We start from the raw sequence: 19,217 nt of genomic DNA on the forward strand, positions 1-19,217 counted from the left end.
TGGTATCATTTTGGAATAAATATGCTGTTTTAATCCTTTTTTTTATTGTCCATTTTTGGTGGGAGTAGCTGCAATAAAAAAGGCAATTCTAGCTTTTTGATTCTTTTTCATTAATGGGTTAAATAATTTTATAATTTGATGCCAAATATGTTTATTATTGAGTTCTACATTTTTAAATGGGGAAAAAAAGAAGGGGGTGATTAGAATTTACTTTTTCTTGCTGTGTGATACAGTTGGCACCTGCTGTGTGTGAAGCAGGCTCAGCTCCTGAGCCCGCTTCATAAGCCTGAACCCGATATGGCAGATGTTGGGAAAAGGTTTAGCCTTGTGAAAGTTTCCATTTTTCAGCCATGTATCTTAGTGTATAGATTGTACTGTCTAGATTAATAATTGCACCGTCTGTATATAATAAAAACATGCTGTATATCACTGTCATTGGAAGATGTAGAAAGGCGAGCGATGACGCCCTTATTGCAGCTTCTGAAGGGTTCAGGATCTGAGGTTAATGAAAAAACAATATTGTGAAGAAACACATCTGTCTATGACATGCTCCTTCCTAGAAATATCAAGTACAGAGCAGTATGATTGCAAAGAAATTTCCAGCGATTAAGTGAACACTTGAGATTTTAAGATGCTATTTGCTGGGACAAGCATGTTCCTTAGTAACAGGTCATCATTCTATTACTTGGTTTAATGGAAAGAAGAAGATATATGAGGGTTTCATGACTGTAGGAACAAAACATTTCTAGAAGGAAAACCTCTGTAAAAGAATAGTAGGCAGGTCCCTGCTGGCCAAAGGCTGATTCGGAGTAAGGAGTTCGACATTGACTTGCTCATCCTTTATGGTTTTCTTTCTTTATGCACATGACCGTATTTTTGATCCGAGTGCGATCCAACAAAACATCGGATCATATTTGGACCATTGGGGCCGTGCACATATCCGATTATTTTTCTCCTACCATGACTGTCCAAGGAAAGAGTCACAGCGATGCCCGAGTTGGACCTGACTATGAGATCGCACTCAGCTAACTCAACGATTCCGTGGAAAATATGGGACTTGACTTGGACGACATCTGAGTACAGTCCGATTTTCAGAGACTGACGGAATGGAAAAGATGGAGAAACTATTTTTTTTTTCCATCTTTTCCTCTGAGAACATTGGATCACACTACGATCAAACTCTGATCAGAGTGTGACTAGCATAATTTACCCGGTTTTCTCGGATGAGAGAAAATACTGTCGTGTGACCCCAGCCTTAAAGTGTCGCGATTATTTTGTGCACAATGTAGGATATAAAGTATTAACAAGTTTATGAATAACAAGTAACGAATTTACTGATCAGTGAAGCTCCATGATCAGTGGCTGCATCCACAGGTTTGGATCTCACACTAGTAATAGCTGTAGGTAACTGGAATTTATTATTTACTTTATTACTCTGCCCTTCCGTTCTGCTGAAAATCAAATATGCTATTAAGGGTGTTCAGTGCACCGTTCCACCCCCTGATTTTGCATCCCCTTTATTGATTGACAGCACTGGCTTGCCCTCGGGCATGCATTGGCACGCAGCCTTCTCCTAATCCGTCCCTTTACACGTGCAGCGAGCGGCCGCAGCACAGAGGAAAGACGACTGTGTGCAAGAGCGCGCTCCGGCACTCATGTATGAGCGCATGTCCGAATTTTCTCTTTAGACAGCACTTGCTCCAGGCAAAACAGGGCTGACATTCACCATGGAGTGAGGCAGAGTCATGTCAAATCTGGAGGGGTGGGAAGATGCCGTTAGAAACCTGGCCATGCCAAAGATGCACCAAGCACCTTAATCAGTATAATAGTTTAATGAAGATTTTCAGCAGAATGGAGAGACATATTAATAAACTTAAGAATTGAATTTTATGGGGGTTAAGGTTTCTACATGGCTGTGTGGTTAGTTTAAAATGCGTTTCGGGACTGACTGATTCCCATTAAAGGGTACCTGTCAGCAGTATTTTACACCCCAAATTATTTATATGTGCATGTAGATCTTTGAAAGACAGAACAAAATCAGATCTCATAGGACAATTTACAAAACTGAGGTAGGATAGACAAAGGGGGAAAAGGGGGAAGAAAATGTGAATTAAAAATTAAACATTAATTTATAATTCACATTTTTGTCACCCTTTCCCCCCCTTTGTCTAGATCTTTGAAGGACAAGTCCAGCAATACCTTCACATGGCCTGTCCGTTCCTCTGCTACTGGTAAATCAGGGTTTTAATTGATATGTAAATGAGGCTGAAGGAATATGGTAGATCAGAAGTTTGTGCCACTCCAGCTCTAATCGCTGCCTAGCACTGCCTCCTGCTTAATTGTTGGCTCCTTTGCCCAAAGTCACACAATATAGAGGTTGTCAGTCAGGCAGGAAAAGGTGACGCTGAGCGGGGAATAGAGCTGGAGTGATGTTGGGTTCGGATCTACCATAGCCCTTCAGTCTCATTTGCACAACAATTCAGACTCTGATTTCTCAGTAATAGAGGAATGGACTGGTCATGAAAAAGTATTCCTGGACTTGTCTGTAAAAGAGCTACATGTACATATAACTTGTTTGGGGGAGGTGAAATCCTGTTGACAGATTCCCTTTATACCTATATACAGTTATATGAAAAAGTTTGGGCACTCCTATTAATCTTAAGCTTAATGTTTTATAAAAATTGTTTTTTTTGCAACAGCTATTTCAGTTTCATATATCTAATAACTGTTGGACACAGTAATGTTTCTGCCTTGAAATGAGGTTTATTGTACTAACAGAAAATGTGCAATCTGCATTCAAACAAAATTTCACAGGTGCATAAGTATGGGCACCCTTATCATTTTCTTGTTTTAAATACTCCTACCTACTTTTTACTGACTTACTAAAGCACTTTTTTTTGTTTTGTAACCTCATTGAGCTTTGAACTTCATAGCCAGGTGTATGCAATCATGAGAAAAGCTACTTAAAGTGGCCACTTGCAAGTTGTTCTCCTGTTTGAATCTCCTCTGAAGAGTGGCATCATGGGCTCCTCAAAACAACTGTCAAATGATCTGAAAACAAAGATTATTCAACATAGTTGTTCAGGGGAAGGATACAAAAAGCTGTCTAAGAGATTTAACCTGTCAATTTCCACTGTGAGGAACATAGTAAGGAAATGGAAGAACACAGGTACAGTTCTTGTTAAGGCCAGAAGTGGCAGGCCAAGAAAAACATCAGAAAGGCAGAGAAGAATGGTGAGATCAGTCAAGGACAATCCTCAGACCATCTCCAGAGAGCTGCAGCATCAACTTGCTGCAGATGGTGTCACTGTGCATCGGTCAACTATACAACACACTTTGCACAAGGAGAAGCTGTATGGGAGAGTGATGCGAAAGAAGCCGTTTCTGCAAGCACGCCACAAACAGAGTCGGCTGAGGTATGCAAAAGCACATTTGGAGAAGCCAATTTCTTTTTGGAAGAAGGTCCTGTGGACTGATGAAACCAAGATTGAGTTGTTTGGTCATACAAAAAGGCGTTATGAATGGCAGCAAAAAAAACACAGCATTCCAAGAAAGACACTTGCTACCCACAGTAAAATTTGGTGGAGGTTCCATCATGCTTTGGGTCTGTGTGGCCAATGCCGGCACCGGGAATCTTGTTAAAGTTGAGGGACGCATGGATTCCTCTCAGTATCAGCAGATTCTTGACAATAATGTTCATGAGTCATTGACAAAGTTGAAGTTACGCAGGGGATGGATCTTTCAGCAAGACAATGATCCAAAACACCGCTCCAAATCTACTCAGGCATTCATGCAGAGGAACAATTACACTGTTCTGGAATGGCCATCCCAGTCCCCAGACCTGAATATCATTGAACATCTGTGGGATCACTTGAAGAGGGCTGTCCATGCTCGGCGACCATCAAACTTAACTGAACTGGAATTGTTTTGTAAAGAGGAATGGTCAAAAATACCTTCATCCAGGATCCAGGAACTCATTAAAAGCTACAGGAAGCGACTAGAGGCTGTTATTTTTGCAAAAGGAGGATCTACTAAATATTAGTCACTTTTCTGGTGAGGTGCCCATACTTATGCACCTGTCAAATTTTGTTTGAATGCAGATTGCACATTTTCTGTTAGTACAATAAACCTCATTTCAAGGCAGAAACATTACTGTGTCCAACAGTTATTAGATATATGAAACTGAAATAGCTGTTGCAAAAAAAACAATTTTTAGAAAACATTAAGCTTAAGATTAATAGGGGTGCCAAAACTTTTTCATATAACTGTATAAAGAGAAGTAGGGTATTTGAGCTCTGTACAAGAAAGAAAGAACTTAATTTCACCTGTAAAAATATATAATATAAATATATTAAGTAATGTTTTCAAATAGAGATGAGAGCCTATTTAGGGTATACAGATTATAGGAATATTTGCTGGTGGTGGTGGCCCTACGGGGAGCCGACGCGGCAGCTCTTATGGTTTCTGCAGCCGTGCACTGAACAGAATAGGCTTTGGCTGCTTAATACATCTGACAGACCATATAACGTTGATGTCTTCAGCCATTGTGTTTGTCGTTTTGTTTTCTAGTGGATCGTTGCCGTAATCTGCAGTCATTTCAAGTCTACAAATTACTGCTGTGATGTTATAAAATGTATTAATAATAAGCAAATGTGAGTACAAAGCAAAACAGCTGGAGATATAACTAAGGACAATTGGATGACACGATCGGAAAGGACAATATCTTCAATGTAAGATTTGTTTGTTACAGTTCACTGTGGGGTGCTCCGTGCCCAAGACTACTCCATTCCTCCTTAGTGTCATAAGGGTAGTGACAACCTTTGTCTTCTGGCTTGTGGCCCGAACGAACACTTTTCAGCCCCATTCCCGGCTGTTTTTTGCTGGGTAAACTGTACTAAAATGTTAATTTTGGTCTGCAGGTGACAAGACTCATTTGAAACAAAAGTTTCTCTTTGAATTATATAAATGGCATAAAACTTTTCTGCTGTCGCTAAAAATGTTCCTGTGGGATCAAACAGAGGGATTGTAAAGAATCTGCACCAGCAGGAACCAGTTCACATTAGCAGGATGCCACAAACAGCAGAGTTACAGGGCAAACTCAGAGAATTTACTGTATTTTTCGGACTATGAGACGTACTTTGGGGGGAAAATAGGGGTGCGTCATAGTCGGAATGTACTTACCAGGAGTGTGGTGGCAGCAGGAGTTGGGCGATTTTTCCGGCCCTGGGCTGGGAAGAGGGGGTGTTCAGTGGTCTGACGCTGCAGGGCAATGATATTACTCCCATCCCAGACTGGTGTGGCAGTATTTGGCGGTGCTTGTGGTGCAGGGGCTACGCTGACATTTTGTGAAACCCCTGCATTTTCAGTGCTGCAATGCGGTGGCCTCTGCGAAAATGGCCGCTGATGTTGAATGTTGCATTTTTTTCACCTTCTGCAAGTTCCATCTGTAGTGATCAGTTGTCTCTGAGCTAGTGAGTGTAGACTTGCTGCTTTTGACGTCTCCGATACACAGAACACAAAGAAATGAGGATTACAAACAGAGTGATCTATTTCACGTGTTTCTGTCTGTAAATGTTGATGATTATGGCTTACAGCCAATGAAAACCCAAACATCATTATCTCAGGAAATTAGAATACTTTATAATACCAGCTTGAAAAATGATTTTAAAGTCCAAAATGTTGGCCTACTGAAATGTATGTTCAGTTAATGTGCTCAATACTTGGTCGGGGCTCCTTTTGCATCAATTACTGCATCAATGCGGCGTGGCATGGAGGTGATCAGCCTGTGGCACTGCTGAGGTGTTATGGAAGCCCAGGTTGCTTTGATAGCAGCCTTCAGCTTGTCTGCATTGTTGGGTCTGGTGTCTCATCTTCTTTTTGACAATACCCCATAGATTCTCTATGGGGTTAAGGTCAGGCGAGTTTGCTGACCAATCAAGCACAGTGATACTGCTGTTTGTAAACCAGGTATTGGTACTTTTGGCAGTGTGGACAGGTGCCAAGTCCTGCTGGTAAATGAAATTTCCATCTCCAAAAAGCTTGTCGGCAGAGGGAAGCATGAAGCGCTCTACAATTTCTTGGCTATGCTGACTTTGGTCTTGATAAAACACAGTGGACCTACACCAGCAGATGACATGGCTCCCCAAACCATCACTGATTGTGGAAACTTCACACTAGACGTCAAGCAGCTTGGATTGTGGTCTCTCCATTCTTCCTTCAGACTCTGGGACCTTGATTTTCAAATGAAATGCAAAATTTACTTTCATCTGAAAACATCACCTTGGACCACTGAGCAACAGTCCAGTTATTTTTCTCCTTCGCCCAGGTAAGACGCTTCTGGCGTTGTCTAATGGTCATGAGTGGCTTGACACAAAAAATGCGACACTTGTAGCCCATGTCCTGGATATGTCTGTGTGTGGTGGCTCTTGAAGCAATGACTCAAGCAGCAGTCCAGTCCTTGTGATTCTCTCCCAAATTTTTGAATGGTCTTTTCTTAACAATCTTTTCAAGGCTGTGCTTATCCTAGTTGTTTTTGCACCTTTTTCTACCCCACTTTTTCCTTCCATTCAACTTTCCATTAATATGCTTGGATACAACACTCTGAACAACCAGCTTCTTTAGCAATGACCTTTTGTGGCTTCCCCTCCTTGTGGTGTGTGTCAATGACACCTTCTGGACAGCTGTCAAGTCAGCAGTCTTCCCCATGATTGTGTAGCTACTGAAACAGACCAAGGGACCTTTCTAAATACTTAGGAAGCCTTTGCAGGTGTTTTTGTTAATTATTCTAATTTACTGAGATAATGACTTTTGGATTTTCATTGGCTGTAAGCCATAATCATCAACATTAACAGAAACAAACACTTGAAATAGATCACTCTGTTTGTAATGACTCCATATAATATGAGTTTCACTTTTTGTATTGAAGAACTGAAATAAATTAACTTTTTATGATATTTTAATTTTGTGAGAAGCACCTGCGCCTACAAACCTCTGTGCCACCGTCCTGCCCATAGAATTTATCCCTGTCTCAGTCCTCTGCTTTCCTACAATGTTCAAGAAATGTACCAAATAGTTGTCTAGATTCCTACAAAACAGTTACTACAATATTCATGCGTCTCAACAACATGTAATTGTGAATAATTCCTGTATTTACTACATATATGACCGAAATGGATCCAACACATAGTATCTCTTAGTCGTATTCAGCCCATTCATTATTTTGTATCAGTGTTTATAAGCCAAATTTTAGGAGTGGAAAAAAAAAATGAAAAAGACCCTACTGGAAAGATTTCTATCTTTTCTATCTTTTGGATCTGCTCTGGGTTATGATTCACTTTATTTTTTAACCCCTTTCTGACATTGGACGTACTATCCCGTCGAGGTGGGGTGGGCCCGCATGACCACCGACGGGATAGTACGTCATATGCAATCGGCCGCGCTCACGCAGGGAACGCGGCCGATCGCGGCCGGGTGTCAGCTGCCTATCGCAGCAGACATCCGGCACTATGTGCCAGGAGCGGTCACGGACCGCCCCCGGCACATTAACCCCCAGCACACTGTGATCAAACATGATCGCAGTGTTCCGGCATTATAGGGAAGCATCGCGCAGGGAGGGGGGCTCCCTGCGGGCTTCCCTGAGACCCCCGGAGCAACGCGATGTGATCGCGTTGCTCTGAGGGTCTCTTACCTCCTCCTCCCTGCAGCAGGCCTGGATCCAAAATGGCCACGGCATCTGGGTCCTGCAGGGAGGCGGCTTCACAGCGCCTGCTCAGAGCAGGCGCCGGGAAGCCTGGAGCTGTGCACGTCAGATCGCCGATCTGACACAGTGCACAGAAAAGTGTTAGATCAGCGATCTTACACTATAACATGATGCCCCCTGGGGCAATGTTATAGTGTAAAAAAAAAAATATTGTTCCTATAAATACATTTCATTATCTAAATAAAAAAACAATAAAAGTACACCTATTTAGTATCGCCGCGTCCGTAATGACCCGACCTATAAAACTGTCCCACTAGTTAACCCTTCAGTGAACACTGTAAAAAAAAAAAAAAAAAAAAGAGACAAAAAACGCTTTATTATCATACCGCCAATCAAAAAGTGGAATAACACGCGATCAAAAAGACCGATATAAATAACCATGGTACTGCTGAAAACGTCATCTTGTCCCACAAAAAACGAGCTGCAATACAGCATCATCAAAGAAAAAATAAAAAAGTTATAGTCCTCAGAATAAAGCACCAAAACATAAAAAAAATGATAAAAATGAGGTATCGCTGTAATCGTACTGACCCGAAGAATAAAAATGCTTTATCCATTTTACAAAACGTGGAACGGTATAAACGCCTCCCCCAAAAGAAATTCATGAATAGCTGTTTTTTGGTCATTCTGCCTCACAAAAATCGGAATAAAAAGCGATCAAAAAATGTTATGTGCCCGAAAATGTTATCAATAAAAATGTCAACGTGTCAAAAAAACAACACCTCACATGACTCTGTGGACCAAAATATGGAAAAATTATAGCTCTCAAAATGTGGTAACGCAAAAAATATTTTTTGCAATAAAAAGCGTCTTTCAGTGTGTGACGGCTGCCAATCATAAAAATCCGCTAAAAAAACAGCTATAAAAGTAAATCAAACCCCCCCTTCATCACCCCCTTAGTTAGCGAAAAATTAAAAAATTTAAAAAATGTATTTATTTCCATTTTCCCGTTAGGGTTAGGGCTAGGGTTAGGGTTAGGACTAGTGTTAGGGTTAGGGCTGGGGCTAGGGTTAAGGCTAAAGTTAGGGTTAGGGTTTGGATTTCATTTACAGTTGGGAATAGGGTTGGGATTAGGGTTAGTGGTGTGTCAGGGTTAGGGGTGTGGTTAGGTTACCGTTGGGATTAGGGTTAGGGATGTGTTTGGATTAGGGTTTGGGATGTGTTTGGATTAGGGTTTCAGTTATAATTGGGGGGTTTCCACTGTTCAGGCACATCAGGGGCTCTCCAAACGCGACATGGTGTCCGATCTCAATTCCAGCCAATTCTGCTTTGAAAAAGTAAAACAGTGCTCCTTCGCTTCCGAGCTCTCCCGTGCGCACACACAGGGGTTTACCCCAACATATGGGGTATCAGCATACTCAGGACACATTGGACAACAACTTTTGGGGTCCAATTTCTCCTGTTACCCTTGGAAAAATACAAAATTGGGGGCGAAAAGATCATTTTTGTGAAAAAATATGATTTTTTATTTTTACGGCTCTGCATTATAAACTTCTGTGAATCACTTAATGGGTCAAAATGCTCACCACACATCTAGATAAGTTCCTTAGGGGGTCTACTTTCCAAAATGGTGTCACTTGTGGGGGGTTTAAATGTTTAGGCACATCAGGGGCTCTCCAAACGCAACATGGTGTCCCATCTCAATTCCAATCAATTTTGCATTGAAAAGTCAAATGGCGCTCCTTCGCTTCCGAGCTCTGCCATGCGCCCAAACAGTGGTTTACACCCCCACATATGGGGTATCGGCGTACTCAGGACAAATTGTACAACAACTTTTCGGGTCCATTTTCTCCTGTTACCCTTGGTAAAATAAAACAAATTGGAGCTGAAGTAAATGTTTTGTGAAAAAAAGTTAAATGTTCATTTTTATTTAAACATTCCAAAAATTCCTGTGAAACACCTGAAGGGTTAATAAACTTCTTGAATGTGGTTTTGAGCACCTTGAGGGGTGTAGTTTTTAGAATGGTGTCACACTTGGTTATTTTCTATCATATAGACCCCTCAAAATGACTTCAAATGAGATGTGGTCCCTAAAAAAAAATGGTGTTGTAAAAATGAGAAATTGCTGGTCAAATTTTAACACTTATAACTCCCTAACAAAAAAAATTTTGGTTCCAAAATTGTGCTGATGTAAAGTAGACATGTGGGAAATGTTACTTAAGTATTTTGTGTGACATATCTCTGTGATTTAATTGCATAAATACCCAAAGTTGGAAAATTGCGAAATTTTCAAAATTTTCGGCAAATTTCCATTTTTTTCACAAATAAACGCAGGTAATATCAAAGAAATTTTACCACTATCATGAAGTACAATATGTCACGAGAAAACAATGTCAGAATCACCGGGATCCGTTGAAGCGTTCCAGAGTTATAACCTCATAAAGGGACAGTGGTCAGAATTGTAAAAATTGGCCTGGTCATTAACGTGCAAACCACCCTTGGTGACTATTCTAGTCACATGTTGTTGAAGTGAGCACTTTGTCCCCCCAAAAAAAATAACCATAGATGCAGAAATGTTTAGTTTGTGCGAACAGAAAATTAGTAGAATGACGGCAACTTGTACTCGAATATACAGTCATTTGTATTTTCAGTATTAGGTCAGTAAATTCATAAGTTGCCATTTTTAAAGTTTAGTGAAAGCAAAAAAAGATCTTAAATTGAAATGCTAAATAAATTTAGAAGTTACATTCATTTTTATTATACAAAGATAATTTTCATTTACTTGCAAGATTGAAATACCCCGGGTTGCAGACGAAATAGTGCATTTTTTGCTTTACAATACAATGTATACAGAATATAAGAATGTCCCGATTGTCATTGCACAATAAGGTCATAACGTTAGGTAACTCCTGTCATAGATCTCATTGGTAAATCATCATCTCTAACTAGTGATGACTCTTGAGTGAATGTGCTGGGAAAAGGTGTTATCCGAGCATGCTCCGGTGCTAACCAAGTGTCTTTGGCATGCTCGAAAAAATATGTTTGAGTCCCCGCACCTGCATGCCTCGCGGCTGTTCGACAGGCACAACACATGCAGGGATTACCGGTTTGTTCAGCAATTCCTACATGTGATGTGACTGTTGAACAGCCGCGGGGATTCGAACATATTTTTTCGAGCTCTCGGATAACTCCTTATCCCAGCAGGTTCGCTCATCACTATCTCTAAAAAATTTTTTTCCATTTTACCATACGTGCAGAATTTCTTCATGTCGCAGTCACCGGCACGCCGGATCTGTAGTACGCCCAGACTGTGATGTCAGAGTCTAAGTCAAGTCTACCAAGGATTACATGGCCACACCTAGTGCAACTGCTACCGGCTAGCGTCCACCCGCTCTTCAGCCTAGAATTCAACAGTCTGAGGAAGGTCCTCCGATGTTCAAGAAGGTTACCGTAACAGCAGGGTGGAGCGTCAATAAAATGATGCACGTCATGTAGCGTCAATCAAGAGCTGAGCAAATAGTTTTGTATGGAATTAAATTCATATTCAATTTGCCCCAAAAAATTCAAAATTGTCAAAACCTAAATTTTTGGGGATTCAATTTGAACAAATCCAACAAAATGTTAACATGAAAATGAAAAAAATATAAAACTGAAGCTCCCAAGTCCTCCGTGCCACGCTGGTTTCCCGTCACTCCAATCTGGTGCTGGAGCCAGGGATTGGCCTCAAATGGTTATGTGGCTAAATGAGGTCAATCTAATGTCTGTGATTGGCCTCACATAGCTAAATGGAGGGGCAATGATGACCGTGATGTGTATTGCCTCCACATGACAGAGTGAGGACAATCATTGACCTTGGTACTGGAATGGAGTGGAGAACAGAAGACCAGTGTGGAGCTGAGGTAGAGTAAGAACAGGTGAAGGAAAGTAAGTATGAGCTTTTTTTTTTAAAGGGGCTGTCCAGGACTCTAACACTGATGGACTCTCCTTGGGATAGGTCATCAATGTCTGATCAATGATGGTGCGACATCCGGCACCCTCGCCAATCAGCTGTTCCCATTGTTGGGCGGAATTGCTCAGTTACCGAGCTCCATCGACAAAATAGTGGCTGCGGCCAGAAATTGCACATCTATGACTAATTGATTTGAATAAGAGGCGAATAGTGCTGTACCTGGCCCCGGCCACTATCCAGTTGATGAAGCTGTGTTGTTCCGCTCCATAACTGAGCAGTTCCGGGCACTGCCGACTCTGGAAAAAGCTGACCGGCGAGGACGCCAGGTGTCGCACCCCCACAGATCAGACATTAATGGCTTATCCCAAGGATAGGCCATCAATGTTAAAATCCTAGACAACCTCTTTGATTTTTTAATTCCCCTGCTCACGACAATCGGGGGAATTTCGATTCCAACCAAATTCATTGGGACCAAATCGAATTTGGTAGAATTAAATTTCGAGAGATTTGCTCATTTCTAGTGCAGGGTCTACGTTTCTGCCATATAGTATGGCAGCATTAAACTAAAGGGCTTGAGAGAGCTTGGATTTCCGAGGATCCAATCTGTCACATTTCTCCTTTAGTTCATGTAAACCTGAATTGAGCTATTAGACAGAGAGGAGGAGTAAGGGAATGAGATATTTTCTATAAATATCTCCAGTTATCTAGACTACATTCAACCTGTGTCAAATTACAGTCATACAGATGAGGAAAAATTGACTCCTCCAGCAATGGAAATTGAGTGCCGACATCCTGTGCTTTCAGGAAAGACTTTGACAGCTACTTATATTCTACTATCATAGCAACAGAAACTCTTTTTTTTTCCCCCATAAATATCTCCTGCACAGAAATCTACAACCACAAGAGGGAGCTAAAGAACTACCTGCATACTACTTATACATAGACCTGAGTGGTAACACTGTATGCGGGGAGCTCATTAGCCCCCTCTAGTGATGGCCGAATTAATGATTGCTTTATGTTTAGACAGGGGACTATATACTATGAAAACCAGAGCTTTGAGCACTATAACAAAATAGTAAGAAGCAATCAGCACAGATTGACCTAAAAATACTGTGCTATTGAAAAGAGTAGTTTATACTTTGAAATACAGTATTGAACTGTGAAGTGTAGAAAATGAAAATGGTTAACGCTGTTTCTTTAAATCTATGCCACCCTATGTTTACACATAGTGAGAACTGAAAATGTAAGGTGTAGTTAGTAGAGAATCCGTCAGCAAGCTCGTTCTGACAGGAGAGTTTAGGTCTCTCACCTTTTTTCTTTTGAGCTCCTTTTAGCTTATCTATGACCACATCAAAGTACAGCTCAACTGTCACTTTCATGTGGTTCTTAACAACTGACAACGAAACAGAGAAGCTGCAGAAGGCAAACTGCAAAATGTTTAATGGAACGAATTGTAAAAAATTATTTTTAGCCAAATGTAGACGCATTTAAGTACAAAAAAGAATGCCTCTGACAGGCTCTACATGCAAAATTATTTTATAAATCTTATTCCTGCGTTGATATTTTATGGGTTTAAGTTACAGGTCACCTTTGAGAAAAACATCAGCATCGTTGTCACCAAGTTCTTCCTGTTTTCTGGAAGCCCATAGTTTTTCCAGGGCTTTATAACAGCCAATCAAAATGTAGTTCCTTTTCTTACTTGCGCTAATAACAAAATTATTGCGGATTGTGATTGGCAGCCGCGACACATAATTTGTAACTATTTTTTTTTAGAGGCAATTTGTCATTTTAACCTCTGATTACTAACAAAAGAATTGAATGTTTCAAAATATTTATTACTTGCTTTTCCTTTAATGTTCGTCGTGACTTTATATCCATCACACAGCAAAGGTGGAAAGCAGACAGGAAAATGAACGAGTATTGAGAGTTCAATTCAGAATTGCAAATTATTCACCCCGTTTCCTTTTCTTATGACATTTCCTTTCTTATAAATAATTGTCCTAAATATGACAGCTCACATACATAAAACCGTAGATTTTCCATATGTTTGCTCAATTTCTTTTAATTGATATTGATACAAATTGCATACCATTACCCAGGATAGTAAGCGCCATATGGCCATTCAATGCTTAGTTTGCTTCATAAATGCATTTCAGTAACATATCTTCTGCTTTGTTAAATATATATATATATATGTATTTATATTTAATTATCTTTTTTATATGATTTTCAGTCATTTATGTCTTCACAGGGGTTTGCCACTTTTAAATAGAAAATTTCTATAAATTCATCAGTACAGACACTTAGAGTTATCCAGAACTATATTATTTTTTTTTTTACTGTGGACCTAAGAACTAACAGGCAGATAGTTGTTAAGCTCCTGTCTGTTGTGCACTGATCTCTGGCGCTTCAGAGCAGTCAGCGATCGCTCCTGCTGACGATTTTTCGGCTTCTGTTGACATCACGTCTACTGAGCAGCTCTGCTCTGTTGACTAGGTTTGACTGCTTATGTCATGCTGATTGATAGCTGGCTCCCTGCTGCTTAACTGCAGGGATCCAGCAGGCAATCGCATGATGTCGTCAGTCACGCCCTTCGGCAGAGCAGCACAGAAGAAGAAGAGCAGCTCTGCTCTGTTGATGAGGCGCGACTGCCCATGTCATGCTGATTGACAGCTGGCTCCACTCTGCTTAACTGCAGGAAGCCAGCAGTCAATCAGCATGACATCAGCAGAGCAGCACAGAAGATGTGGAGCAGCTGAATTGCCAGCAGAAGTGGTTGGTGACTGATCTGAGCTAGCGCTGGATAGAATAGACAGGTAGTCTACTGACTTGTTAACAACTACCTAACTGTTCATTTTTTGGGCTCAAAGTAAAAACTAATTCAGTCTTGTATAACACCTTTAAGTAGAGGTGAGCAATTTGATATCCATTAATTGACATTAACGTCCTTAATGGAAGCCGGTCTTCTTTGCTGGTCATCTATGACTTGGCATCTTGAGTGCACTGCAATGTCATGATGTTGTGGTAGTAGGCCTCACGTGATGTCATGATGCCAAGGGGTGCTCCAGATGTGAAGACCTACTTCAACGTAGGACCTAACTGGATGACAAACAAGGGCAGCATGAATCTAATTGCTCATCCCTACCCTAAGGTAACTTTGAAGATACATTAATGTAGAAAACCCTGTTAAGCACTATATGGACGTTGTGTTGTTCATATGAAAAAGTTGTAAACCAGGCTGGATTACAGTGGGCAAAGAAGGAAATTGCCAAATGGCATCTACCACCACCCAGGAATCTCCACAATTCAGTTCCATGCTGATACACTTGACTTTGCATGTCATCTTGCTCTTACCTGTGTGATGCTGTCTCTCATAGTCGGGGATCTCCCTTTTCTTGTGGTAGTGGTGGCCATGGTTGTGGTTGTCTCCATTATGGTGGTAGACATGTCAGCCAGTAGTGTGGTGGCTGTAGTCTCTGTGGTCATGACTGATGGAACTTCACCAACAAGCATTAGATTGCCTTCTGTCCTGACATTGGGGTCACTCTCTGCAGCGAGGGACAGCACTTTTAGGCCATTGTAATACAAGCCCGATATCTGACCCTGGAACGGACGTCCCTGGTCCTTTCCTCCAACCTTGATGACCGCCTGGCTGTTGAAGATGGTGAGCTGCCGACCTGGTTAGTGAGAAGGGAGGTTCATCAAGTTCTATTGCAACTGATAAGACATATTCAAAGGTTCTTCTCTATTGTATGGGCAATAAACATCTGTTAATTAATAAATTACATGTCAACGGCAAAATAATGGGAAAAAGAGGGTAAGTGTGTTCTGTTTGTGTTTTCTTTCTTTTTTTGTGTCTATTTTGAATGTATTATTATGTATATGTTTTAGTAAGCAAATATAAATGTACCGTTAGTAGAAAATATCCAACATTTTGTGGTGTTCATTATGAAAACATCTACAGAGCATTCCAGAATAATAAAATAGAAAATATGTCGGAGTTCCCGTGGCTGCATGTGTCACGGCTGTTTGACAGCAGCAACACATGCATGGAGTGGCTGTTTAACAGCTGTGAGACATGCAGCCGTGGGGACTCGAACATATTTTTCGAGCACGCCGAAGACACTCGGTTAGCACCCGAGCATGCTCAGATAACACCTTGTCCCAGCACATTCGCTCATCACTATTAAGAATGATTTGCCCAAACCACATTTCTTCATTGGCCAATATCTCTCAGTTCTAATTCCAATGATAATTGATCATCAATAACCAATAAATCTATCCATTATCTCCATCGATCAAGTTACCATAATAATGACAAATCGATTCAGTACAAACTGAATATGTGCACAACTTTTTGGAAATTTGCTGGACTTTGTAAATGTGAAGAATTTTCAATTCAGTTGGTGCATATCGACAAAAATGCCCTCCGCAATTTTACACATTGCAGAAGATTGCATGAGGCAGAGAAGGCTCATATGACCTCAGGCGTGACTGGACAGGCTTCCTCATAATACCTTTCAGCTATAACATCACACAGTATAGCACTGCCAAATATATAAATGCATAAAAGCTGAAGCAAGAAATGCAGCAGCCATTTTGTACTGTATCTGTTTAGTGAGAGGATATAACCGCTCAATCACAAAGTAACAATAGAAATAGAAAGCCAAAAGAAAAAATCCCCCAAAACTCTAAATATATTGTATAGATATTGTGTGTGACAAAACAGGAGTGAGGAACAATTACCATGCATTTACCCATAGTCATGTACTGCATGTGCAGGCCACTTTGTCTTTACTCAGGCTTGAAAGAGGTGAAATACAGTCCTAGGAGACCTCAGGCCTTTTCAGGATTATAGAAGTAGCTGTGATTAACGGTGAAATTATTCATCGCAAATCAAATTTTTGGGAAAAATTCACTTAATTTGGTGAATTTGATTTTTCAAAAATTTCGATCTTCTTGATTACTAATGCAAGAAACTTGTCTCTATGGAAATTTTGAGACTTTTGGGTACAAGTGGACATCTCTTAAAAATTACCAGATTTGGTATCCAAAATTATTTTTGCAGATGGAGGAGTGTTAACGGGAACGTGAGCTGTGGCGTGTCAGAAAAAACTTAGTTTATTGACAGGCAGGTCCCTGGTGGATTCTCCCCGCCCGCTGTCCTGGATTGACAGGTCTCTGCCTACGTGTTCAGTGTCACAGTTTGTTGTTTAGCACTACAAATTGTTGATTTTTACATAGGACTGCAAGTAAACCTACCAAAGCAAAACAGTATAATAATCAAAATAATTGTATTAATAATGTCTGCTTGTATGATAATACGTATGACTGGACTTCTACTGCACGCATACCCACTTCACCGCTGTGCCCACCATCTGTGAGCTGGCAGGTGACTTATTCGAGGCATAGTGTTACAACCTCACAAATAGGCTTAACCCTCGTAACTGGCCGGCCTCAGATTACTAAACTCTATGGTTCACAGCTAAATTGGCCCAGAGCAGAAGGCAAAGGAGGGGCAATTCGCAAGCTGTGCTTTCCTATTCTTTCACTATACAGAAGGATTAAATGACACATTGAGCTCTGCTACATCTGTACGCCGTTACAATGGCTGCGACGGTGAAACTTTATCCTTCACCTGCATGCCGGCTGTTGTTCTCCATGTGTTGTCATCACCTCATCTAATGAACGTTCATCAACTGTAATTAATTACCTTTAATTTCTCAATTACAGTCATGAAATACTTTTTAAAGGGGTTGTCCAGGACTATTCTATTGATTGATGACCTGTCCTTAAGATAGGTCAATAGGTCACCTGGATCCCCCACTGATCAACAGTTTGCAGGTTTTGTACCTGCAATATGTAGACAGTCAGAACATCACAACTCAGGTACTGCAGCTCAGCTTTTTACGCGAATAGGAGCCAAGCTGCAGTACCCGAGAATGGCCACCACAGAATGTATGGCACTGTTCTGGATCCATACCCTGATTACCTCCGGGGGCTTAAAGCTGATCAGTGGGGGGTGCCAGGTGTCAGACCCCCATCAATCTGATATTGATGAGCTCACCTTAGGTCATCAATATCCTGGTCTTAGTTAACCCCCTTAAGATTTTAGGATAACTTAATTGGAATTATGGAGTTTCCAGAGTTTGATGTGGCCAAGATGAAGACATTCACCACATGATTATTTGTAGATAGGGCGTCCTTGGCACAGTGGACTACACGAGGACTGGAGCCATTGGTGCTGTATGCTAACATTTTGACGTTTAAATCATCAAATAAAAAAGTTCTTTCCTAGAAGAATACTTTTAGGGGAGAATACCTTAAAAAAAATCCTCTGTTCTCATGAATGCAGAATTTTTTTTATTCTCGCCATTACTATTCATTGTAAAGGATACCCGCCACTTCTACAGTCTATCAGCGGTGGCCAATGTCCTAGGCAAGCAATCCATTGCTTACAATCTCTTTAAAGGGGTTGTCCGCTATGAGGACAAACCCTTCCTGATCAAAATTTTTGTCCCCCATAAAATAATAAAGCTTATACTCCCCTCCCATGCTGGCGAAGTTCCAGCGGTGTCGGCACTCGCTGTCCCGGGGGGTAGAGTGCGGCTGTTGGGACATGTGATGCCGGCGCCTGATCAGCGTAGGCGTTACTGACTCCGCCTTCAGCCAAATCGACCATAAACAGAGTCCGGGCTGCAGCTGATCCCTGGCTTCCGCTTCATATTAAATTCGACAGGAAGCGTGGACAGTGACGCCAGAGCCGATTGGGCACCGGGGTCAAGTGTAACAATAACAGCATGGGAGCTCCAGGGAGAACGAGTGCCGACACCGCGGGAACAGTGCCAGTACAGGAGGTCAATATAAGCTTTATTATTTTATGAGGGCCAAGTGAGGGTTATGACAAGTCCAAGTAGTGGACAACTTCCTCTATATAGAGTGCTAGCTCTTTTTTGATCTATGGATGCAGCCTGCTTCAGTCCTCCTGAGCTAATTTGATATTGCAGAAAAAAAACTGCCTCTGCTTGCAGCATCAGAGACTACACAGTTCAGGTCACAAGCGCAGCCATGCCACTGGTTCAAATGTCAATCATTCAAGAGCACGCATTACGCGGCAAGCAGCAAGCCCGGAGGCAGCGGAGCGGCGTGCTCCTAAAAATAAAAGATCATAAGACCCCATTAAGAAACTACATACTGTAAGCTCTGAAAAATATTATATTGTATATTTACTAACACTTGTCATCCTTACACCACACATGAATCTTCTTGTACTATTATATTACATGGTACTGTTGATGTGTGGTATCATCTATCTGGAACCAGTACTGTTTTATGTAAAATGATTCTAATATTAATTGGACAACATTACAAATGGGTCACCGGACCTTGGCGTCGCAGCTCATATATTGGAGAAGCACTGATCTGTGTAGTTCTTCTGGATGACGCTACCACCATTGCACACACTATATGTCTTGGATAAATTTAACTCAGATGGGTCATATTCAGCACCCCAGCTGTTGCCAGCACCATGGGAGATGTAGTTCATCAGCAGCTGGCAGATTGCTTCAC

General features: G+C 41.2%; 1 protein-coding gene across 24 annotated transcripts in view; it reads right to left on the bottom strand.

Annotated features, from left to right (window-relative positions):
- Positions 1–19,217, bottom strand: part of NRXN2 (neurexin 2) — an 845,479-nt gene that overhangs the window by 81,215 nt on the left and 745,047 nt on the right. For all 24 annotated transcript variants that reach the window (XM_077287299.1, XM_077287320.1, XM_077287316.1 and 21 more), the window contains one exon: positions 15,003–15,325. In XM_077287299.1, the coding sequence (XP_077143414.1) occupies positions 15,003–15,325 (323 nt within the window). The remainder of the gene's footprint in view (positions 1–15,002; positions 15,326–19,217) is intronic.

This window comes from Ranitomeya variabilis, chromosome 2 (genome assembly GCF_051348905.1).
Source record: "Ranitomeya variabilis isolate aRanVar5 chromosome 2, aRanVar5.hap1, whole genome shotgun sequence".
Lineage (NCBI taxonomy): Eukaryota > Metazoa > Chordata > Amphibia > Anura > Dendrobatidae > Ranitomeya > Ranitomeya variabilis.